The 25,228-nt window shown below is 42.7% G+C and overlaps 2 protein-coding genes across 2 annotated transcripts; one reads left to right on the top strand and one right to left on the bottom strand.

Moving 5' to 3' along the window:
- Window positions 1-9,081: 9,081 nt before the first annotated feature.
- PtA15_2A739 (uncharacterized protein) lies at window positions 9,082-9,577 on the bottom strand (the record flags this gene model as incomplete). The annotated part of the gene is made up of 2 exons (XM_053166790.1): window positions 9,082-9,409; window positions 9,471-9,577. The coding sequence occupies 2 exons, from the start codon at window positions 9,575-9,577 to the stop codon at window positions 9,082-9,084; spliced, it is 435 nt and encodes a 144-aa protein (XP_053017977.1).
- Window positions 9,578-10,144: 567 nt separating this feature from the next.
- On the top strand, window positions 10,145-10,629 carry PtA15_2A738 (uncharacterized protein; the record flags this gene model as incomplete). The annotated part of the gene is made up of 3 exons (XM_053166789.1): window positions 10,145-10,273; window positions 10,354-10,440; window positions 10,540-10,629. The coding sequence occupies 3 exons, from the start codon at window positions 10,145-10,147 to the stop codon at window positions 10,627-10,629; spliced, it is 306 nt and encodes a 101-aa protein (XP_053017976.1).
- Window positions 10,630-25,228: the final 14,599 nt, after the last annotated feature.

The following is a 25,228-nucleotide window of genomic DNA, read 5'->3' as shown; positions in this document are numbered from 1 at the left end:
CTATATTTGCAATACCTTTGAGCAAATAGGAGATCAGTTCAATACAGAAAAACAGAAAATTCTTTGGATTTTGGGTTTTTTCCGACCTGCTTCTGGACGAATGGATGAAGAGGTTCCGTCTTGTACGTGGTGGCTTGGATTGTTATCAAAAAATGCTTCAATTCTGGATCTTCCGGCTTTGCAAGCTTCTTCAAGAATGGACTACGTAATTACTGAGTTGCATGATTCTGAATCTTTCCTCAAAACTATCAAGCGTACTTTTGCTAATTTCCATGAGTTGGAGCAAGCGGAGTCTGCATTTAATTCGGCTCGACAGGGTTTGAAATTGATTGAAGAATTCAATATCATCTTTAACGCTTTGTTACGCCCTTTGAAGTTGGCCGAGCAAACAGTATGCCTGGCTTACAACAAAGCTATTGATCCAAACATTATTAAGTTGGCGCTTTTCCGGGGACCATGGGACAAAACTGTGGGCTTGGAGGAGAGACAGGCAATAGCATTGGTTGTCTCAAGAAACATTGCGGGCGTCAGCAAGATTTTGGACCCTTGCTCTCATCAAAAGCAGCAACCACCAGCTCAATTCGACTTGCGTCAACGTATTGCTGGCAGGCATCAAACTGCTCAATCTTTGGCACCCCGACAACCACCCGTCCCGGTTAAGCTATCTGAAGGAGAGCCAATGGATTTAGATGAGGTCACGGCAGCAATGAAGGATTTGGGATTTTCTTACTCAGCTTTCCAAAAGGCTTGTGTAGAGCGGAAAATCTTTATTTGCTGTGGAGGAACTTTCGACGACGCGCATGATAATTGTTGAAATCACAACCTCTCCGCAGCTCCGCGACCGACACTCAAACTCAATCCCCGATCCTACTCCCCGCTCGTCTCTCTCACTCTCCTCTTCCCTGCTTGTCTCTTCCACTCTCTTCCATCAACAGTCAAAACATGTCTCTGATTCCCCTTCCGACTGTCGACTCTTCCGACTGTTGATTCCACAATCCGGTAATCAACCTTCCTGAAACCCTTCAATAACCACAACCCGGCCGTAACCTCCTAACCTCAACCACAAGCCAACCAATTCCAAAAAATCAGAACCACAATCCGGCCTCACTCTCCTCGCCTATAAATACGGCTCTTTGAGCTCACCGAACTGGATCTTTAGCAGCTCATCGATCTTCTTTCGATCTCAAACCTCTCTGCTCAGTCCTCAAGATTTCCCTCCGCCTTCGACTCTTCCCCTCTTTTGTTCTATTCTTCCTTTCCCTGCTCATTCTACTTCTCCAATCCCGTCGACTTCAACTCCAACTCAACTCGACATCAACCTCCCCTTCGGCGGTTCTGGTCATTCCGACCCTATCTCTCGACATCATCAATTGGATCTTTCCAATTTGGTGAGAACAGACAACTTTCACCTTTCTATCGCCTCTCCCCTCACTCACCAATTGTCTCCTATTCTCCAAACCTCTCACAGTGTCTACTACTACTCTCTCTTTGACATCATCTATTTGAGTCTGTCTGTTCTACTTCCCCCAAAAAACTACAACTTTTGCAGTATGCTCTTTCTCCTTGTTCATGTTTCTTATCCTATTTCTCTCATTGTTTCTGATAATTTTGTTATTAGTTCTGGTTCTTGTTTCACCAATAAAAACAGTATTCTCTCAATAATTGACAAGGTTGTGTGTTGGGGGAAGATATAGAAATGGATATGACAGATATGTTGGCGTTTTGGAAGGAATGGGGTGGTCTCACGGGAAGGAAGAAGCGCGGTGGAAGTCAAAGCAATTCAATTTGGGCCCCTGAAAATTGATCAGACGTTCCAGCCACGACTCAAGCCCCGACTCGATCCCAGCCTTTTTCTCAACCGGCTGCAAGTAACTCGCCTTCACCTCCTCCGGACAGAAAGGGCAAAGGCAAGAAGAGGCAATATCTTGCTGAGGTTGATGGCTTGCCTTTCAAAAAGAAGGCAACAGATTCTTTGGCTAAAAAGGACAACCCTTCCTTGGCGGCGGATGTGATCAATGTGGGAGATTTGTTGGCTGGCGAGATTTACTTTAATTTGTGCATGGCTGAGCAGATGAGTGGTTCAAACAGTAAGTGTTCTTATTACATTAAGAAATGTGTTTGGTCTGATAATCAACCGTTTTTTGAAGGGTCTATGCTAATCAAAAATGATTGGAAGGCTGATGTATTGGTTTTGGTTGATTCTGGTGCATCCGCCTTGTTCATTGACATTAATTTTGCCAAGAAGATTAATTTAGAAACCTTTCCAATGGTGGTCGGTTTGAAATGCAAGTCCTTTGACGGTTCAGCAGCTTTGTCGGGTGATATTGTTTCTTATGTAAAAGGGAATGTTTTAATTCCAACCGACTCCAACTCTTTTCTTCTTTCTTGGGTTGTGCTACACTTAACCAAGTTATCATCAGCGGATATTATACTAGGCAATTTTTGGTTAAAAGATTCTGGTTCCTTTGTAGGTGGTTCCAATGGAGATATTGTAATGTATGATGTTGTACAGAATGTTTCTGAGATTTCCTTATGTAATGAAGCAAGGTTGCTTACAGATACATTTTCAGACGTTTTTGTTGCTGAGAGCTTGGCAGATTTGCCACCTCATTGGGGCCAATTCAATTGTCAGGTAAACTTGAAACAAGGAGCTGTTCCTTCTTTTGGTAAAATGTATAATCTAAGTAAGACTGAAAGGGATGAGTTAAAAGCTTATGTAGACAATAACCTGGCAAAAGGTTTCATGCGAGTTTCTTCTTCTTCCGCGGCGGCGCCAATCTTTTACGTCAAGATGCCGGGGAAGGCAAATCGCCCTTGTGTTGACTACAGGATATTGAATGGTTTGACAGTTAGATACTCCTACCCCCTGCCGGTTATTGCTCATTTATTGAACAACTTGCAGGGTTGTAAGTTTTTGTCCAAGATAGATCTCAAGGCGGCGTTTAATTTGTTACGGGTGGCGGAAGGTCACGAATGGAAGACGGCTTTTTGCACGCCGTGGGGTTTGTATGAATACCAGGTAATGCCGTTTGGTTTGGAAAATGCTCCTGCTACGTTTCAGCAGTTTATCCAACATGTGTTACAAGAGTTTTTGGACGTCTGTTGCTTTGTTTATATTGATGATATATTGATTTACTCTAAGACCAGGGAGCAGCATCTCACCGATTTGGGGCGCATTCTACAGAAATTACGAGAATTCTCTTTGTAAGCTTCTTTAAATAAGTGCAAGTTTTTCTGCTCTAAGGCACTTCAAGGATAATTAAATTTCCCAAGAAAAATACTCAAAGTTTGAGGTTGGGAAAATCATTGAAAAAAAATCACTCTGTACTGAAAAAAAAGCGCAAACTGAGCGTGCTCAGCCAAAAAGATAAAAATGTGTCAGACTGAGTAAAAAACAATGGGGCACATTTTTGGGGTGATTTGTTGGATGGGCCTGCACAAGGCCCGCATGGGCCCCTAACAGGCCCGTTGGGCCCATTGAAGAAGTAGTATTTGTTTGGAATTCCAATGCTCTGCTAAAATGTGAAATGGGTCAAACTGAATAAAAAACATGGGGGTACATTTTTGGGGAGACTTTTTGGACGGGCCTGAATGAGGCCCACATGGCCCCCACAAAGCCCACTGGGCCCATTGAAAGAGTAGCCTTGGTCAAGAATGCCTATGCTCAGCTAAGAAACAAAAATGTGTCAACCTGAGTAAAAAACATGGGGCCACACTTTTGGGGAGGGCTTATTGACAGACCTGCATCAGGCCCGTGAGGGCCCACCCAAAGCTGGTTCGGCCAACCCAGAAGTAGTCTTGGTTAAGAATGCCCATATGATGTTTCAGAACAGTACCAATTGACCACTAATCAACAGAAGATATTGAAGGGCTACTGACATCTGTATGACATTTGTGCACTCACAGAATATATGTCCAAGCCCTTTCCTTTTACTTGGAACCCTGTTGGCCCGTATGTGCCTGATGCAAGCCCATCCAAAAAGTCTCCCCAACAATGTGCCCCTAGGGTTTTTACTCAGTCTGACACATTTTATTTCTTAGCTGAGCATATGCTTTCTTAACCAAGGCTACTCTTTCAATGGGCCCAGTGGGCTTTGTGGGGGCCATGTGGGCCTCATTCAGGCCCGTCCAAAAAGTCTCCCCAAAAATGTACCCCCATGTTTTTTATTCAGTTTGACCCATTTCACATTTTAGCAGAGCATTGGAATTCCAAACAAATACTACTTCTTCAATGGGCCCAACGGGCCTGTTAGGGGCCCATGCGGGCCTTGTGCAGGCCCATCCAACAAATCACCCCAAAAATGTGCCCCATTGTTTTTTACTCAGTCTGACACATTTTTATCTTTTTGGCTGAGCACGCTCAGTTTGCGCTTTTTTTTCAGTACAGAGTGATTTTTTTTTCAATGATTTTCCCAACCTCAAACTTTGAGTATTTTTCTTGGGAAATTTAATTATCCTTGAAGTGAGGTTACTTTCTTAGGGTTTGACATTACTGACAGGGGGATCAAGATGAATAAGTCAAATCTGCAGAAAATTGAGGAATTGCCTTTTCCAGCAACTGTCAGGGGTCTGCGTAAGTTTTTGGGCTTTACAAATTTTTATAGACAATTTATTGCACAATTCTCGACTGTTGCGGGACCCTTGACTACGCTAACGCAAGAAAAGTACAGTGATTCTAAATTTTTGGATTCAAATGAAGCTGTTGGAGCGTTTGAAGCTTTGAAAAGTTTGTTTGTTAAGGAACCACTCCTCCTTCATTTTAACTTTGATAGGGATAGAGTTGTGCATGTAGATTCTTTGGGTTACGCAATTGTGGTGGTTCTTAGTCAGCCAAACTCTGACAGGGATTATGTGCCAGTCAGCTAATTCTCTCGCAAACTTTTGGAGCGGGAGCGTTTGTGGAAGATTTTTGATCTTGAGTTGCTAGCAATAGTTTTGGCTTGTCAGGAATGGCGGGTATGGTTGATGGGAACGGCAAATCCTGTTAAGATGTTTTCAGATCATTCTAACTTGTTGTATTTTTGAACTGCTAAATACTTGCCTCCTAAGCAGGCATTTTGGGCCTTGTTTTTGGAAAACTTCAACATGTTGATATATCATGTTAGTGGGTCTAGAAATCCAGCGGACAGGCCTAGTCAAAGAGAAGACTATTACGATGGATGTAGGATGAGTACGGATGTTGACTTGATAGTCAAGCGGATGGTTGATTGCGGTGAGATTAATGAGGATGATGCTGATCAGGTTCAAACTCCATTTTCTTCTCATGACTTATTCTTTCAGCGTCCTTCGCGTGCGTTGTTGGATTATTTTTTGGGTCTGTATTCCGCGGAGGAGAAGGTACTGACCGGGGTTTGTTTTGCTGATAATGCTTACTGGCATCAAGGAAGAATCTTTGTTCCTACGACCGCAAGGTCTAGGTTGGTAACTCTCTATCATGATTCGCCGGCGGTAGGACATCCGGGTATAGCTAGGACTCTTTCTACTATGATGCGGACATTTTCTTGGCCTGGTATTAAGTCTTTTGTTACTAAGTATGTTAATTCTTGTGATTCCTGTCAAAGGGTGAAAGCAAGGCAACGCGCGGCAGATGGCAAGTTGGTTTCATTTGTGGATGATCCAAAATCATGGAGCGTCATAGGAATGGACATGATTTTCAAGCTGCCTATTGCTGGCAGGTTTGATTCTGTTTTGGTGGTTATTGATCTTTTAAGTAAGATGTCTCACTTCATCCCTTGCAAAGAGGCTTCTTCCTCAGCGGTTTTGGCTAATTGTTTTAGGAAACATGTTTTCAAGTTGCATGGGTTACCAGATAAAATTGTTTCCAACAGGGGGAGTACGTTTGTGAGTAATTTCTGGACTTGTTTGATGAAGTCTTTGAATATACGCTTGGCTCTATCCACCGCCTATCACCCGCAGACTGATGGTCAAACAGAGCAAATGAATCAAGTCGTTGAAGATTATTTACGTGATTTTTGTTCTTATTACCAGGATAACTGGGATAAGTGTTTAGAAATGGCGGAGTTTTCTATCAACAACATGGATTCGGCAAGTTTGAAAATTTCTCCGTTTTTCTTCAACTACGGCTTTCATCCTAGGTTTAATATGATGACTAAAAATACTGGATGAAAGGGTTTGGATGATTTTTTGGAAGATTTGCAGGTCACACAAGAGACGGCAATGGAGTGCCTGCATCAAGCGCGCGTCAAGCAATCGGCTTACTACAATAATGGTTGGCGAGATGCGCCTGTCTACGCTGAAGGAGATCAAGTTTTACTTTGCCGCAAGTTCATCCAATCCCGTCGTATTAACTCAAAGTTAGACTATAGGTATATTGGCCCTTTTAGTGTGGTCAAGATGGTTGGTTTGAACGCGGTAAAGTTGGATCTGTTGAGAGACAATCCAAAGCTGCATCCTGTCTTTAATGTCTCTTTGCTAGTTCGCTACGTAAATCCTAATGACATTGCAGGACGGTGCCTGAATTTGGGTGTTAAGGATAAATATAACGCTGATAAAGAAATAGTGGATTGGACTGCGATAAGAGCTGTGTTGGACGTCAGGGCGGTAAAGAAAGGTAATTATGATTATTTGATCTCTTGGAAGAACTCTACACCAGGTGAGGACACGTGGGTCTCTCAGAACCACATTCCCGTGGCGGCTAATTCTTACTTAGAGAACTTTTGAATTCAAAATGAATTAAATAAAAAGAAAAAGAAAGTTGTTGACAAGACAATTTCTGAGTGAAATTTTTTTCAGGGTAATAGGCTGACCTTATTTTGTAACAATCAGGACAATTCCTACATACTTTATTTCTTAAGTTATGCCGATTTTTTTGTGATTAGTAATGCGGCTGACTTAGTTTTGATTGGGCAGCGGAATGCCTTCCAATTGCGTTTGTGTATGGTCTGACTAATTAGATTAGATCATGTTCATTATGACATATTTTCACAATATATCGTCATTGGATTGTCTTTGCTCTGGTTGTTACTTTGCAACTCTGAATGTTGTTTTTCCCTCCTTCTTTCTCTTTTCCTTATCAAGATATTCTTTGTCTTTGTTTCCTCAAAAAACTTTATCCAAGAAAATCAAACTCTTATTATATTGCATTCAGCAATAAACATTAGAAGTAAGGTTACTATTCAAGCAATCGGCAAGAAATCCTCTTGGATTATCTTCATAGCCTATATATAGCAAACTTAGCAGTAGCCCAGCCCTCACATTCTGCTTCAAGCATCCGCCAAACATGTGGGATCAGTATCAGTCTGTATAAGTGTATGTATACAATGGTAGCAGTACTCAAACATGTGTCAGTGTCAGGATTGGTTATAAATGCTGTAATAGTACAAGTACCTCACCAGGCAGGAGAGCAGCCTGGTTCCTATATATACCTCTTCTGTTTTAACCCGCTCCAACCCCCCCATCATTCTTGGCAACTTCTTTATCACTCAACAGGGGGTTGGTTAGGTGCCCTGAAGAGTTGGTCAAGCTGTTTACATGCTGCCTTTTGACATTGTGCTCTCTCTATCATGCTCCTCTCTGACTTGATTGGGGGTTGGTTAGGTTCCCAGGAGAGTCAGAACAGCATTTCAGAGCATATAAGCTGAGGAATTGAGACCACCTCTTCCTTTTATTCCAGCAAAAAAATCATTATCCAGTGGATAAGAAGAAAAATGGTTGTCAAGTGATTTGCCAACTTACACCAGACTCTCTTCGGAGGGCCTGGTGCAGCCTGGCTGACGCGAAGTACCCCTTGCAAAGGGAGCCTCCGCAAATCACTCTAAGTTGACTGAGTCAACGGGTCCCGTCCCGCAGGGACCCAAGTCCACTCAACAAGCCGTTAACCTCTGCAAGGACATCCAAAAAGCTGTAAGACTTGTAGGAAATCCTCAGATGGCCTTTGTGTATGGTTAAAGGCATTGCTTTTGTACCCATGTGGTGCAGAAAGTAGGTAGAGTTGCCACAATAGCCCTTATGTACAGTGGGTCATCTAATGTTTTTGGCACCACATTTTTGAATGCAGAAGCTCAGGCCAGAGCCTTTAAGTCATGAGATTGGCTACAGGGGTGGAAAATAAGTTCCTAAGAATGATTATGAAATAAAAAAAAAAGTAAAAATAAAAAAATGAAAAATGTGGAATTTTTTTAATTTCTTGCAAATTTCTCAGAATGTTCATTACTGTTCAAACCAAGGAGGGACAATTGGAGAGCAAAGTATGGCATACAACAAGAATGATAAAAAATGAAAAAATTTGAACCCATCTTCAATGATTTTTTGGGTGGATGGGTTATCAACCAATTTCATTTGAACTGAGGGACTGTAGCCCAAATCACCACTAATTTGACTCATTTTATTTTATCCAATAAATATCATTGGCAATGGTTTCAAAAATTTTCATTTTTTATCATTCTTGTTGTATGGCATACTTTTCTCTCCAATTTTTCCTTCCTTGGTTTGAACAGTAATGAAAATTCTGAGAAATTTGCAAGAAATTAAAAAAATTCCACATTTTTCTTTTTTTCTTTTTACTTTTTTTTTTATTTCATAATCATTCTTAGGAACTTATTTTCCACCCCTGTAGCCAATATCATGACTTAAAGGCTGTGGCCTGAGCTTTTGCATTCAAAAATGTGGTGCCAAAAACATTAGATGACCCACTGTACATATTAATATACATATCGGTCTGTATATGTGGTTGTGGCACATTGGAAACCAATAATCCGATGGCTTCTGGCCATCTTGGAGAATGAATTTGTATAAAAAAAATGTCAATGCAAAAAAATTCAAGACACTGCAAAAAACAAAAAGCTGTCCGACATGTCGGTCCAGCGCCTCCATACATGAACGGTTGATGAACAGAACACGCAGGCGAATGAGGACCTTCACCGGCGTAGATAGTCCAAGTCCCCCTGGCCGAAACTGAAAGCTCAGTATCGATTAATGGTTGAACGTTAGACATGCTGCTTGTATTGATTGCATTGACAAAATATGAAAAATACTACACAAAGTACCGGCACGTTAACTGGTGACTGTTGAGGGGGTCGGTATGAGGCTGGAAGGATACATCTTGAAGAATGATCTGGAGGTTCAGTGGGGCGGAGGTGTAGGAGTATCATCTGACTTATTCATCTGCAAACACTCGATTACATCCCAACAAGAAAAGCACATTTCCGAAGTGACCCTGAGGATTATTAGAGAACTGATTTGCCAAATTTGTCCGTGATTCTGTCCAGCCCAGCGGTCCAAAGTCACAAGCACCACATGATAACCATCGTCTCTCGTTCCCTGCGACTTGTCCGACTGGTTTTGAAAATCCGATGTTTTCGAAGCTTGTCGGACTGGGTACCAGCCAACACTGAGTCGATTGTTCTGTAGAGACGTGGCCTGGGAGTGCGGGAAGCTAAATAGAAAGAGCCTGTTGGAAAGATCTATCGCGTGAATGTTAAGATAGGATCGCTTACCGGACACTCTTTTACGGTGACCAACCGGCCGACATCTTTTCGAAGAATGATACACCGACATCGTTCCATTGGACACAAGAGTTTTGTTGGATTGTTGGAAGCTTCACTTCGTAGGACTGCATCACCACTGGGATGTTCTTCGGGGAGCTCTTCAGGCGCAAATTGCTTCTTTGTTTGACAGAAATCGAGAGGAAAACACGAGATTTTGTAAGTAGGTTGACTAAGATTTCGATTGAAAAATGAATCCCGCACTTTATCGTCCGACATAAGGTCCAAAGCTTCGGTACATTGATTCTCCAAACACCGCCTCTCTGCATCTTCACAACGGTCCAACCTCGTATCGGGGAGTATCCCGGTCAGCCCCGACCTTACAGCAACCCTCGAAAGCTACCCCGAACCAACAGCTATGTATTTATGTATTTATGTACATACACCGCAGGATGTAAATATGTATGTACATATTATCATGTGATGTCACAGGCTCAGACACCTGGTCAACAGGCATGAAACGAGTAACAGGCCATGAGTCCCAGTGACGGCTGGCCTGTCACCGAATCGTGGTACTCCACTCTAGTCCAGCAACCAGCAACAGCGACCTCCAAAGGTACTTCAAAGACAACAACAACCAACCCAACTGCGAACTTCAACGGTATCTCGAAGGAAAACCCGTCTCCAAGTTCGCCAAAAAAATGGATGCTCTCTCAAAAGCTATTGATGGCTACGTCGACCAACTCAAAGCCACATTTGAAGGAAAGATTGACTTTGAAGGCCAAAGGAAGGCTGATCAGTTGAACAACCTGATCCTTTCACTCACAACTGTTGAGCATCCCCAACTCCAGCACCTATACTCTCCTTTCCCAATCCCACCTTTTCTGACTATTGTTTCCTTGATCTCTAGGTTATCGCACTGGTCGCAGGATATGCCTTGCAATCCATGCTTTTGACATTCGGAATCTACGGCGCTGGGTTTTTAACTGCTCTCCTGGTAAGTTATTTGCCCTGCCGGCCTCAAGAGATCAAATGGAAGCCTGCAAAGCCTTCATTAACTTTTAACTGATTCACCTCAACTCGCTCTTTACCTCAGGTGGTTGTCCCTCCTTGGCCATGCTACAACAAGAACCCGGTCAACTGGCTTCCTTCATCGAAAAAACAGGGCAAGGTGAAAACTAAGTAGAGTGGAGCGACTTTCTCCGATCTGGAACAGCTTTGTCAATCCCACAGTTCCCTTACCCTTGTCTATAACCCCGCGCCCCCAAAACATTTTTTCTACTTTGACCGCTAGCTTGAAGGCAGTTGTATGAACAGTTTTAGACCGTTTTTGAGACTGCTTTTTGAAAGTTATTGCAATAGATATTTCAATGTTTAACTCTTTTTTTTTCGGCAAGCGCTTCAAACCACCTCGTGAGGAGGTTTGAAGACGTGACATAGAAATAACAGGAATCATTTATTTACTGCCCAATAATTCCAATCTCATTTGAGTTTTGAGTTGTCTGTTTGCTGCCATTAGATAACGTTGATCTTAATATTCACAGAAAACTACAATTTTGAAGGAAGATTGGGTCAATAACTTCAGCTGCTCATACGCTTTTCCAGGTAACCTTCGTATTTCGATATTTCATTTGAATTTCTGTCTGATAAAGATAAATACGTAAAATAAACTCTATCTCTGGAGCGAGAAGAGCATTGCCATTGGATACATAGGCCCCGAAGATGGATAATGAAATTGTTTGGGTAAAACATGGGGAAAGGCAACAGTGATACCAGAATTTCAAATTCTGGCTTGGCACAAGCCAGTCTTCTTGGAGCGGGCGAGCTGGAGCTGATTCAAGAAAGCGTACATGGACTGAATCCTGGCGAGTTTGACGCCTGCGCGAGTGGCGATCCGAATCGGAAAGCCCATGATGGCCTGGATCTCGAGTGGTCTTCCGAGTTCCCAATCCACCAACATCGACGGCTTGATTGTCGAACTTTCACCGGCTTTCTCGGTCGACTGCAAGATCCGCTCGATGCTCGCGAAATTAGCAGGAAAACTCTCGATCCCAAATATCTTCTTTGCCGCCTCAAACACCTCTTGCATACATCCCTGAAGATGTAATCTTAGCTGAGGGTTCTTCACCATTTCTGATGATGGCAGGCCGCCTGATAGGATTGATGTCGGGTTCATCGATGCACTGATGGGATCGAAGTTTAAATTTTCAATTGGATTAGTTTGCCTAAGCAACTCATACGAATATGAAAATGGTTTTTTGTCGGTTGGTATCAGTACCGGAGAGGGGGAAGTTCCATACTGACTTGATGGCTAATTTATGCCAACGAAGGATTTGAAGATCTTTTTCACCATAGATTTCAACATCATGAATTTGCCCGCTTCGTAGTAAACTAACCAAGAGCTCCAACTGAGATTGAGAATGAATTCCCAGTTGAGGATTAATCGGAGGATGAGGATGCGCAAGATAAGACGAGAAGTTGAGATAGGGGCCTATACTAATGCGAGTCCAGCGATTGTGTCTAACTAAGTTGGGTTTGAGTTGTTCAGCATTGACGACGGTGACAGCACTGAGGATGGGTACCTGGGGGTGTCTCTGCCGATGGTTATCCTCAAAGCCTATCCCGTTTTGAATGAGTACTAAGGTCGGTGGAGGCCGGTCGTGGTCGTTGGCTACTCTGAGAAGGGGCGAGAGCAATACTGCATCGTCGACTCTGTCTGGTAGGACTTTCGTACAGAGAATCACAAAATCCCACCTGCTCCCAGATTCTGATGGTCCCAGTTGGGCGGCTTGGTCGATCGACTTGAACACATCCGCAGGTTGCATGGTGTACTTCCCAAACGTTCTACTCACGATCTCTATCCCATTGGCCTTGACCTCTTCGTAGTTGGAGCGACAGACAAACGACACCTTCACGCCTTCCTCGGGCCGATGTAATCGAGATCCATAAAATGCACCCACTGCACCTGTTCCAACTATGCGAGTAAATCAATCAATCAACGGCCTGTCGCCGAATCTGAGGTGAGCTGAATGATACAAATGAGTGCAAGCTGCTTACCAATGAGAATGCGAACTTCCGAGGCCATGCCACCAGGAATGAACGGATCAAATTTGTTGAGCCAGTCGACCTTAGCTAAGTCCCTCGATCGGAGGCGCGGGAGCCTCGCAAAACAGTAGGCAGCAGAAATCCCATTTGGCTGGGGAAAATTTTCAAAATCTTCAACTCTTTACATCTCGACTCAAGTAAAAGCCATCAAAAATCTGAGCAGACAGAATTGTCCGCCTACATCTGCCCTTCCACCTGCCACCTTCCTGAGGTCGGATCCCTCCAAAAACTTTCTTGAATCCCAAATGAAACAAAAAGTAGTTCATGGGTTTTGGGAGGGCATTGTTCAAACAGGCCTTGGTCAAAGCCATACTTTTGACGCCTGTCAAAACTTTGCAGCTCTTACATTTTTTTTAAAAAATCAAGTTCAAGTGTTACAGATAAAAGAAAAATACCAGCAGAGAGCCATGCTTCTTGGCTACCTCTTGGAGCAGTTGACTTGGCCCCAGCTGTCCTTGCGTAGCTTCTACGGAGAGACAAGCAAAAAAGGCTGAAACCAGACATCTGCTGCCTACTGTTTTGCAAGGTAGGGTGTAAGTCCCTCCTTCGGAGGGTTGCTTCGCAACAGCACTCCCGCGCCTCCAATTGAGGGACTTAGCTAAGTTTGTGACCCAGTGTGCTTGAAATTGGCTGAACAAACCAGGCATGTTGACAAAAAATGGCTATGTATGTACCAACTCAAGACTGCAGGACTTCCTGTCAATCTGCAGCCCCCTGCAGAAATAAATCTGCAGCCAGAAAACCATGAATTTTTGCGGGGAAATGCTATCCCAGGGGCTGCAGATCTGGTTATGCAGGGTCTGTAGATCTCAACGGGAAGTCCTCGGACCTCCACTATTGCGCGACTATTAGGGTTTCAAGTCGGCCATTGAACTTGCATGCACTTTTGTAAGTAAGCACAAGTTAGATCTTCCAAAGCCTTCTTCAATGTTTTTTTGCCAGTTGGTGTTCAAGAAAAAATGTGGACACAAGCTTGCAAATGTCCAATTTGGACACAACCAACTTTAGTCACCCTATTTTATTCATGAATCAATGGACCTGCTAGGCTGCTTTGCCAGAGGGGGGGGCCTAGATACAGTCAAATTGTGAAACCACATACCCCTCCATGGAAGCCCTTTGCTATACGGTTTCACAGGTTATGCCCTTCTGAACAAACCTTTCTGAGGGCATACTGGTAAAAAGTATGTGGTTTGACATTTTTTCATCCAATTATCAACACTGCCAGCATATTTGGCTGGGATGAAGTCATCCCAGTTTAACTGGGATGCACTCAATCAATTCAAAATGGGTTTATCTTAACCAATGAAATATAAATCCAAAGACCTTGGATTTATATTTCATCAGTTGAAATCAAACAAGTTTAAATTGGTTGTGTTCATCCCAGTTCAACTTAGATAACCCTATAAAAACCAGCTAATTATGCTGGCAGTGCAATTTTCTGAGTTTCCCAATGTGTAGGTCAAAGAGTTGAAAGGAATCATTCATTTTAAAATATATATGCATGCTCTAGGAAGAAAGGGCACACTAAAGTGCTATCTGTCTAGAGATCTCAAAAAGAGAAACAAATGGGGAAGAGGTTTTCTACTTGATCCCAAAGAAGATTGTGAGAATCCCTTGATTTTTTATCTAGCTTGCTGAGGGCCAAAGTGGATAATTTTCAACAATTCCAGCTGAAATACCTACAACTGAGGGACATAATTGGTGAACACCTCTGAACTTGATTTAAACAGCATACAAATCTTTCTTGAAGTTCTTTGAATTTCTTCTTCATCTCTTGATAGTATTCCTTGAGGCAGTAAAATTCCATTTGTTCAACTTGTTCTGTTGCATCATCTATTTTAGGTCTTTGAGGATCTGGATGAAGGTAGATTATGTATGGAAATTGCACTGGAAAAACATGCAGTTCTGTAATTGAACAATGTTTTTCTGCTGTGAAATTGTGTTTTGTCCCCATTGGGAAACTGCTTCATTGAGGGCCATAGAGGGGCCACATGCCAAATGATACAACTGTCTGAGTAATGAAATCTGGGGTGAAAAACTTCTGGGAAATGAATGTCACCAAACTTACCTGGTTTTAATCAGTTGGCGGCTTGACTGGAAAGTGCTGGAAATTTGAAACTGTAGCTGGCCAAGTACTTGGCAGTAGTCAAAATTTTCAACATGAGCATACCTTGCCATCTAATTTTGACTGGAAACAGCATATTTGAGCTTACTTGAATAAAAGTCTATGTAAGAGACAGCATATGGGGGAGGGGGGCTGGAATGACTGTTTTGGATTGTGAAGTTGAAAAGTGGTGTTTCATATTTCTGTCTGTTCAGTGATTTGCCTTAAGATTGACTCAGCTTTTTTGGACAACAGCCGCCAAGTACAATCTGACAAGAAAACAAAATACAACTTTTTTGCATTCTGTTACTTGGTATGCACCCAGCTATGCATCCTTTTAACATAGGATTCTTGTTAATCTTCAACTGCAAAGCTACCCAAGATTTCCATCAGAAGGTTAATGTGAAATTTGAGCCACTTGCAATCCACAACAGCCACCCAAGCAGGTTCTGCCAACTCAGCTCCATAAAAGAAGAACCTTTTGAGGGTCATTCAAGTTTTCCAACCCCCAATATCAGTGATCCTTGTAGAACTTGCCTTGATCTGAATGAAAAACCTGGAGAGGAAAGAGGTTCAGCACATTCAATATCACCAATTCCTTTGAAGAGACACAAAAAGAATAATGAAAATGAAATTCTTAGAACAAATGGGCATCCTGATAAGCAATCAGAATTTACCAATGATTCTAATTTTGGTTTTCATGATCATCTGGTCTCCGCTGGTCTCCTTGGTGGTTGTGTACCAAATCAACAAACAGAAAAACTTACAATGAGCAATAATTCAGTCAGAAACCCTATATCCCACTTGAAGCAAACTCAGGAAATCCCCGAACCTAAAACATAAACTTCTCATCCAGTTTTAAAAGTTGAAAACTCAAACATTCCCCTTGCAAGATGAAAGCTTAAGATTACCATATAGACAGCACACAAGAATCATCATTTCTGCAACCATCAAGTATGATTAGGCATGAAGATTCAAAAGAATTCATTGTAAAATCAAAACCTTCACAAACACACTTCTCTACAGTAATTCCTTCAAATGCAATTCATATAAAAAATCAAAGGAAAACTCCAACCATTTCACCAAAAAATTCCATCTTGAAGCTTCCAGGATTTCTCAAAAGTAGCAAGAACAAATTTCCAGCTATAGATAAGATTGAGAGTGAGAAAAATAGGGTTAAATTAGATTTTGACAGATATGTATTCAGCCATTCTGTACAAAAGAAGAGGGTTAAAATCAAGATACTCAATCTTATTGAATTAATATCCAAAGAAGAGGGACTTTCTGGGGGCATATTGGCAATTTCAGAATCCCAAATTATCAAGCAAGCCACTCAATTCATCAATAGTCTCAAAGAAAAAGAATTAAGATGGGCCATTATTCCTGTAACCCCTCCCCTCGGAGGTGTCACAAACAGGATCACAGGATCCCAAAGGATCCCCTACTTAAGCCAACCACTCCCCCGCCCCTCCTGGCTCGGCAGAGATTGCCTTCACATCTCTCCCGAGCCAGGTAAGCTCCTTTTCCAAAACCCCCTCTTTCCCTCTTTCCCCTGTTATCAGACCTGCTTGTGTATAAAGACTAACAGAGAGATTGCCTTCACATCTCTCCCGAGCCAGCCAGAAATTCATCCTACCGCGGTTCTAGAACCGCTTGAGGCCCTGCCTCTGTGTCCCTGAGTTCCCAGTGAAGAGCCCTGACTCTCTGAAGCGGGCTCTTGCAATTCCTTACAGCTCTCATGAATGCAATGTGGATGATAAAAAACAACCTTTTCGGCCATCTAGAACAATTCTTTAGGATAATAGGAAGTTGTGGTACAATTATTGGCTAAGAAAGTGTATAAGACAAAAAAATACCTGTTCTCAACCAAATACATCTGATTTTGAAGTACGAATCAAATCATCCCAGCCAAAATATCATCCACACACCAACCTCAACCACCCAGCACCATGAAAAACCAGAGGGGACTAGGTGGTAGGTGATGTGAAGCTAACTCCAACCATACATTTATGGAAAAGTGGTAGAAACCCCTGATGATGACAAAAGGGCAATTTTTATTCAGGGGGAGTAATGCTGGAGTACCCCTGGAATTTCAACACATTTTACTGAATGTCACCTGACACCTATTCACATCATTTTTTTCATGGTGCAGACTTCATTTGATTCTGTTTTTTCAAGGTAAGTTTTACCTCCACTTCAATCTACATATAACTAAAGAAATGGCCTCTGGGGGCCAAACAAACCAGTACAAATACCTGTCATGTGAGTAACGCCGGCGTCGGTATGCGAGTAACACCGGCGTTGGTATGCAAGTAACGCCGGTGTCAATACTTTTTTGTATTAACCGTGTCTGTTCAATGCAGAGTCCGTTCCCTCTGAATTGACTCTGCTTGAAAGGACTCCTGGTGCAACTCTCTGAAAGGATTTGGTAAGAGAGTTTGCTCTTCTGCTTGAACAGACCAGCGACTCCATTGAAGCAGACTCCAGAGTCATGTTGTCAAGTCTGTTCAAGCAGACTCATCAAGCGGACTTGGTGATCATATTTCACCAAGTCCGCTCAACCATATTGCTTGAATGGACTCTTATCACACATCAATAATCAAGCCCGTTCAAGCAGATTGCTCAAAAGGACTCTTACAGACACCATTTTCATTCAAGCAATGTTAAACTGATAATTGATCTGCATGAATTCAACAATCATAATGTCAGCCTTAGAGTCATCACAGCTGACCTAAAAGCTGCCTGTTCTACCTTTGTTACATATAAATTACTTTATATCTTTTTCATCTTAAGAGATAACCTTGTTTTGACTTCATATTCTGTTTCCTCATGTAATTTTAACCCTAGTTACAACTTATCAATTCCTTGTAACTATACTCCTTCCCTGAGTTACTGAGTTATGGCGCCCTTGCGCAGTTGTGACGTGTCAGCGCTACCAGGCGCGCCAAACCACATGTACATATGTAAATTACATAAGCAAACTGTGAAAATTTTCGTAGTCAGGATCCCCCTTGCCTGAGGCGGATCTACAGACTTCAGCACACCAGAACCACCACCCAGATAACCCCAGGATCACCACCAAAGAGCCTACTCTACTCCCAGTATACCTACCGTCACAGGCGCCTAGGATATTGACAGTAAGTAACCTCTTTCACTGAACCTTGATTATCTCAGAGGTACAACTCTGTGTCTCGCTTGATCTGCCTTTTCTTCTTGCTTTGCTTCCTCCTTGATCACAGGGCTGTCCCTCCAAATCTATAGGCCTTTGCCTCCATCTTGATTACTGGGCTGTCCCTTCTTATCATCAGGCCTTTGCCTCAAAATCTAGGTTCAGGGCTGTCCCTCAGGTTTCCCTTTAAGAACCTTGACTGTCCAGAGAGAAGTCTAAAAAACTGTGGCTGGATTAAGACTTATCTAATCCAGATACCCTCCTGAGAGGAAGCTGTAGCACTTCTTGCACAGATTAGCAGCACTCTTCTGAAGAGTAGCATTGCCAGTGGACGTGCATTCCCACTAGAATAACCTAGTACTTCTCATCCTTCTTATCCTGCTTGGTTTCTCTCTCTCTTTCTCTCTTTTTCTTTTATAGTTGTAATTTCTTTATCCCAAGAAATCCAACTATTGCCCCCCCATTTCTTGTGTCCTGCTGTCACTATAGAGACTCAGGCTCACAATTGGGGGCCTCATCGGGAAAATTACTCACCTTTTCATAATTCTAGACTGCTATAAAGCCAAAGGACTGATCATCCTGACTAAATCAAACAAAAAACTCTTAAAATTCGAAAAAATCACTTAAAAATTTTTCTACATATCCTACTAACGCTGAAATTCTCCCAAAATTATCTAAAATTGCTTTTATATTGATAAATTTCCTAACTGAACCCTTGAAAAAATTTTTTTACGTCTTGTGTACTCGTGAAAGTGCAGAATTGCGACTCCTCCGTGCCGCTATTCACCCCTTCGTCGGACTTATCCTCCCCAGAACCCTCCATATCTTCGAATCAAGAGGAGATAGAGAAAAACGGAGTACGCTCAAAAGATTCTCCTGCTTCTCATCTACAATTACCGCAGTTGACCGTAAAAAAATTCTTGACGGCGCAGAATAGCGCAGACGAAGAAAACTACGACGACAAAATAGTAGCAAATCCTTGTAACGGAAATTTGATTAGTAGCACCGCGTGGACTCCTATTGCTACCGCAAAAGCGCCGAAAACTCGTCGAAAAAAGACCGTAGCTCCTGTTAACATAGCCGAGTGGACCTCTAATTCCTCTGCGAAGCCAAGCGCAAAAGAAAACAAGAAAAAATCGTCTTCTACTACTAGGAAAAGCAAAAGGATTTCCGCTAAATCCAGATCTTCAGGTATTTAACTTTAAACAACCCTTAATCCTCCTTTTTACCGCTTAATTACCCTCTTTTCTTACATATAATCATCATGCCTCCTCACCTTAGAAATGGCCGAGACCTCTCCAAAGAGCTCCGCCACCGGTACCGCCTTAGCCCAGCCGCCGAAGAACGGCTTCGAAGGGCTAGAAGCAGCCTTGCCGCCTCTACAGGAGGATTTCCTCAAGCTCCCGGAAGAGGAGCCGCTCCCCCCAGATACCGGGATCCCTCCGGCCCTATACCAGCCGAGGGAAACTTCCATAGCCCTAGCGTCGAGCAGATCCACGCCGGTTCCGCGGCCTATCGACAGGGAACAGATAGACTTGACGGTGAACCTTCCTCCGACGAGTCAACCGCCCTCCCAGCCTATCAACCCAGAGGGCATGAGATCCACGGCGCCGCCCAATCTAGCCCTCCTTCCGTACACTCAGAGCCCTCGACGGGAGGAGTCCTCCGGTCCCATGGACCTTATCCCGGAAGAGGAAGAGCTCTCCAGCCTCATCAGCATGTTCAACGAACAGTTCGACCTATTTGTCCGCGCCAGGGAGGCGCAGAACACGTTAACCATGAGGCGCCTCCTCTCCCAAGCAGCTATGACGCAGGAAATGATAATAGAATTAGTTGGGAGGAAAGACGGTATCCGTCTCTGTCAAGAATGGATACCCAGAGACGAGCTACACAACCTGGAAGTTTCTCTAATGAACCAGAACAACGGCCTAGGTCCGCAGAACTCCACGGCGCAAGTATCCCGGCCTCATTCGCAGCTAGCTTTAGTGCCGCACGCCAGCCAGCAACCCATTCTAGCGACGCCAACGCCAGAACCCACGGGTTCTCAGCTACGAGCTATAGCGCAGGAGTTCCAGGGTCCTATCCCCTCCAACCAGGCTCAGTTTCAACAGCAGCCTCAATCCCAGCCGCGCCTAGAGAGCCAACACTATCAAGGAACTCCCTTGCCGCCGCCGCCACCGCCGCAGACGCTCCAAGTGAGGCCGCCACCAGCTTCTATACCGCGGGAGGTAGTTCAATTATTCCGCCCCAGCCCGCATCTTCAAACTGGCGGCTACAATCCACCCCATTATCCTCAAATGCCGCAAGAATTCGCAGGCCACAACCCCTCTCATCCTCAAAGCAACTGGAGAGGATCAGGGAGGAACTGGAGACGCCCTCAGGACGACACTCAGAGAGTTCTGGAAATAGGAGAATACTTGATGAGAGCCACCAGAGGAGTGAGGAGAGGCTATGGACGCGGGAGAACCAGAGGGAGAGGCCCCTATTAGATGAATCCTTGCCTAAAAGTTCCTTAAGCAGTGATTCACCTCTAGGCCTCAGTTTAGATATTGATAACCTCTCTGATCCTTCAAATAGAGAATTTTTTCTAAATAATCTTAACTCTGAAATGTCTCGAAATGGTCCTTTGTTTCTAGAAGAAAAATTACAAGTCTTGTTCTCTAAATTTCTCTCTGAATTATCTGGTACTGTTGAAACCATCCCTGGTACTCTTCTTGAATCTTGTGTCAGCAATTTTAAAGATGTCCTGAATCATTCCATTCTTGATCTGTTTAAAAATGAATTCATTCCCTTTTTGCTTGATCAAATCCTGAACAACATAGGTGAAAGTGCCAGAGAGAAGTCCACAGTGAATAACAATGTGTTAGAACAACTGAAGAAACACATAGATGATAAGTTTGAGACTGTTCAAGATTTGATTCTGGTAAATGAATCACAATGTCATTCTAACATGGATACAATTGGCCAAAATCTGAAAGATTTTGAAGAGAAAGTGAGCAACAATCTTACTTCCATTGGTAATCAGATCAATGACCTTCATGCCAATGAGCACAACAGATTTGAACAATCTAAGAGAAGATTCAGTGACATATCTTCTGTAGTAAACACTGTGAGCTCAAAGCTGGATTCAGTGTTAATACCAGATGACAGAGACCATCCCCCTCATCTCTTATACAATAATCCCTTCCAGAATGTCCACCATGAGCAACAACATGAACACAGACCACCTCCTCCTGTTCCTACTCCTGAACCCCAGAGACCACCAAGAGATAGCTTTCCTAAACCTGCTAGCAATACTCCTGACGCTAAGACCCAAGAGGAATTCCCCTACATTGATCATGGAGCAATAGACTTTGAAATGAGGAAAGAACTGTGGAAAAGTATCCCCAAAAATGGAGACTGGGAGAAATTCTCTGGAGAATTGCCTTACAATCATGAGCTTTGGATTAAAAATACTGATATCCTAGTCAGAGACTACTTGATGCTGGATAACATGATAATCAGTAGATTAACAATCTTGTTAACTGACACTGCAAGGAATTGGTACCTAGGCATTAGAGATGAATATGGAAACAAATCTTGGGCTTGGTGGAAGAATGCCATCAGAGTTAAGTTTGGCACTGAGAACTGGAAATGGAAAATGCAACAAGAGTTTGAGAATGATCACTTCACCTATGATGGGAGGAAAATCCACAAATGGTTTGGTAATCAGAGAGAAAGACTGAAAGCTTATCAACCTGAACTCAATCAGTATCTTATTTGTGAGAAAATCTTAAAGCAGTGCCCTCCAAACCTTGAGCATGCTATTAAAAGCAGATACAAAAGAGATGCCACTGAAATGAGTTTTGAGGATATGGTTATAATTGCTGAAGAGGTTATAGACAGAGTCATGAAAAGGAACAAGCCTGTGACAAACAATTATAACACTCCAAACAGATCCCAATGGAGAAGCAATCCTGCCCCTGAGAAAACTGATAAGCCAACTGACTCCTCTACCAAAAAGAATCCTGTCTCTGCCCCTGAGAAAGAAAAACTTATATGCCATTTCTGTAAACAAACTGGCCACTTCTCCAGGGAATGCCCTAAGAAGAAGAACAGGATCAATAATGTAGGAATGGATGATGATGATGATCCCAAGAGTGACAATGGAGAAGATCAAGGTGAACCACATAAATCTGAATCAGAACTAGATGAAGAAGAAGAGAATCATAGAACCAATCACATGATTCTTGCCATGGACAATGGAAATGGTGCAAATTATGATCCATTAGTTGATTTTGACTTTGGAGCACATGCTGTAGAGTGTGAAATAAACCAAGATTTCTCCATTGCTGAAATTCAAGCTGAAACTCATCAACCTCAGACCTGGGACAAATCCTGTCAGTCTTCCCACATAGAAGATGCTAGACTGATGAAATGTAAGCCTGATAGAGGAAAAGCTCATCTTACTGGAAAAGCAAATCTTACTACTGTCCTCATTGAATCCAGAGAACAATCATGTCTTCTTGATAGTGGAGCCTCTTGCTCAATCATCAGCAACAAATTGCTAGATTCTATATTACCAGAATGGGAAAATAAGCTCATGCCAATTAACCATGCTAAATTTCACAGCTGTAGTGACCAATTACAGCCCATGGGCATAATAGAAATGGCTTTGATTTTTCCTCACACTAAAGGTTCCATTAGAATTCTAGCAGAATTTGTAGTCATGAGAAATGCAAGAATTAACTATCTTATCCTTGGAAATGATTACATGTCTCTTTATGGCTTTGACATCACAAACAGCAAAGAGAGATTCTTTACCATTGGGAATGAGAACAAGAGGAAGAAATTCAGCTTTAAGTCTCATCATCTGGAGAAAATGAGCCCTTCCAATGAAATTTCTGCTGTAAAGAAGTCCCATCCTCAACTGCAGAAATTTATTATAGAAGAACTCTGTGAAGCCAAGTTCAGTGATAAGTTGACTATTGAGCAAAAAGAGAAGCTGTTTGAAGTCCTCTACAATAACAACTTTGCCTTCTCCAACACCAACCAGCCCCTTGGTGCCATTAAAGGTCATGAAGTTCATATCAAGCTGACAACTGAGAGACCCTATCCTCCTCTCCTCAGAAGACCTCCTTATCCTGCCAGCCCCAAAAGCAGAGAAGCTCTTGAGCAACACATTGAAGAGCTAGTAAACCTGAATGTTCTAAGGAAAGTTGGTCATAATGAAGTAGTTGAGATCACTACTCCTGTAATCATTGCCTGGCACAATGGAAAGTCCAGAATGGTAGGAGACTTCAGAGCTTTGAATTCCTACACTGCTTCAGACAGATACCCCATTCCTAAGATCTGTGAGACTCTGAACAACCTGGCCAAAGCTAAATATCTGACTAGCATGGATGTACTCAAAGGTTTTCACCAGAATGTCATTGCAGAAGATTCCAGACATCTACTCAGGATTATCATGCACAAAGGAATCTATGAGTACCTGAGAATGCCCTTTGGGATCAAAAATGCCCCCTCTCATTTCCAGAGAATGATGGACATTGAATTCAGAAAGGAAATTGATGAGAAGTGGGTCATTATCTACATTGATGATATCATCATTATGTCAAACACCTGGGAGGAACACCTCAGTAGGATAGACAGGATCCTGAAAGTTGTCATTAACATGAACATGAAAATCTCCTTGAAGAAGTGTAACTTTGGATTTGATCAGATCAAAGCTCTAGGCCATCTTGTGTCTGGTATTGCCATAGGAATAGACCAGAATAAAGTAGCTGCTGTCCTCCAAAAGCCTGTGCCTAGTAGTAGGAAAGAAATGCAATCATTTCTTGGTTTTGCTGGTTACTACAGACAACACATTGAGAAGTTTGCAGAGATAGCAAAACCTCTGACTGAACTGACAAGGATTGATGTCATATATGAGATGACTCATCATAGAATAGTAGCCTACAACTTGTTAAAAGAGAAACTGACCACAGCTCCATTGCTACTGTTTCCTGACTGGGCCCATCCCTTCACACTATATGTAGATGCTAGCATGACTGGTCTAGGTGCTGCTTTACATCAAGTCCAAGTCATTGAGGGAGTGAGAAAAGAAGGACCCATTGTTTTCATATCCAGACAACTGAAGGACAGTGAAACAAGATATGGTGCTAGTCAACTTGAATGCTTATGTCTGGTTTGGGCCCTGGAAAAACTCCATTACTACTTAGATGGCAGTGTCTTTCATGTTGTAACAGACTGCACAGCTTTGAGATCACTGCTGAACATGAAGACTCCCAACAGACATATGCTCAGGTGGCAGATTGCTATTCAGGAATACAGAGGCAATATGACCATAATCCACAGAGATGGGAATATTCACAAGAATGCTGATGGACTGAGCAGGTGGGCTTTACCAAATGATCCTAGTAACCCTGCTTATGACCCAGAAGACAAGGATGATGATAGATTCCCCATCATGGGCATACATGTCTCTACTTTCAAGAATGAGTTCTTTGACTCAGTGAGAGAAGGCTACAAGCAGGACAAGAACACTACCATATTGTCTGAACTTTTGTTGAAAGATGCTAAAGATGCCCAGCTAAAAAATTCCTTACAAGATCCTTGGAGAAAGCTATATGATGAAGGAAGATTCTCTATATTTGATGGCCTCATCTACTTCAGAGAGAAACACAACTCTGTCCTAGTCCTAGCTGACAAAGAAAGTATCAACACCATCTTGCATGAATGCCATGACAGTGTCTACTCTGGTCATCTTTCTGAAGATAGGACTTTAGAAAAAGTAGCTGATACTGCTTGGTGGGATAACTGGAGACAAGACACTAGTGAATACTGCTCTTCCTGTGATAGATGCCAGAAAGCAAATAAAGCCACAGGCAAAAGATTTGGACTGCTCATGAAAATTGAGGAACCTTCAAAACCATGGGATGTTATTAACATGGATTGGGTAACTTCCTTGTCCCCTGGAGGAGCTGCTAGTTTCAATGCTTGTCTGGTAATAGTGGACAGATACTCTAAGACCCCTATATTTGTACCCTGCTTCAAGGATGACTCTGCCATGGACACTGCCATTCTGTTTTGGAACAGAGTAATGCCTAGGACTGGCATCCCCAGAATCATCATCTCTGATAGAGACCCTAAGTTCACATCTGAATTCTGGACTGGTTTACATAGTATGTTAGGAACAAAACTCTCTTTCTCCACTGCTTACCACCCTCAAACTGATGGATTAGCTGAAAGGATGATTCAAACACTTGAAGATATGATCAGGAGGTTTTGTGCATATGGTCTAGAATTCAAAGACAATGATGGTTACACTCATGATTGGGTTTCACTTCTACCAATCCTTGAGCTAGCATATTGCACCAGCATACATTCAACCACTGGAAAACCTCCTGCCATCCTGGAAAAAGGCTG

This window comes from Puccinia triticina, chromosome 2A (assembly GCF_026914185.1).
Source record: "Puccinia triticina chromosome 2A, complete sequence".
Classification (NCBI taxonomy): Eukaryota; Fungi; Basidiomycota; class Pucciniomycetes; order Pucciniales; family Pucciniaceae; genus Puccinia; species Puccinia triticina.
Note: the sequence above shows the minus strand (reverse complement) of the source record. Positions and strands in the feature narration are given on the sequence as shown.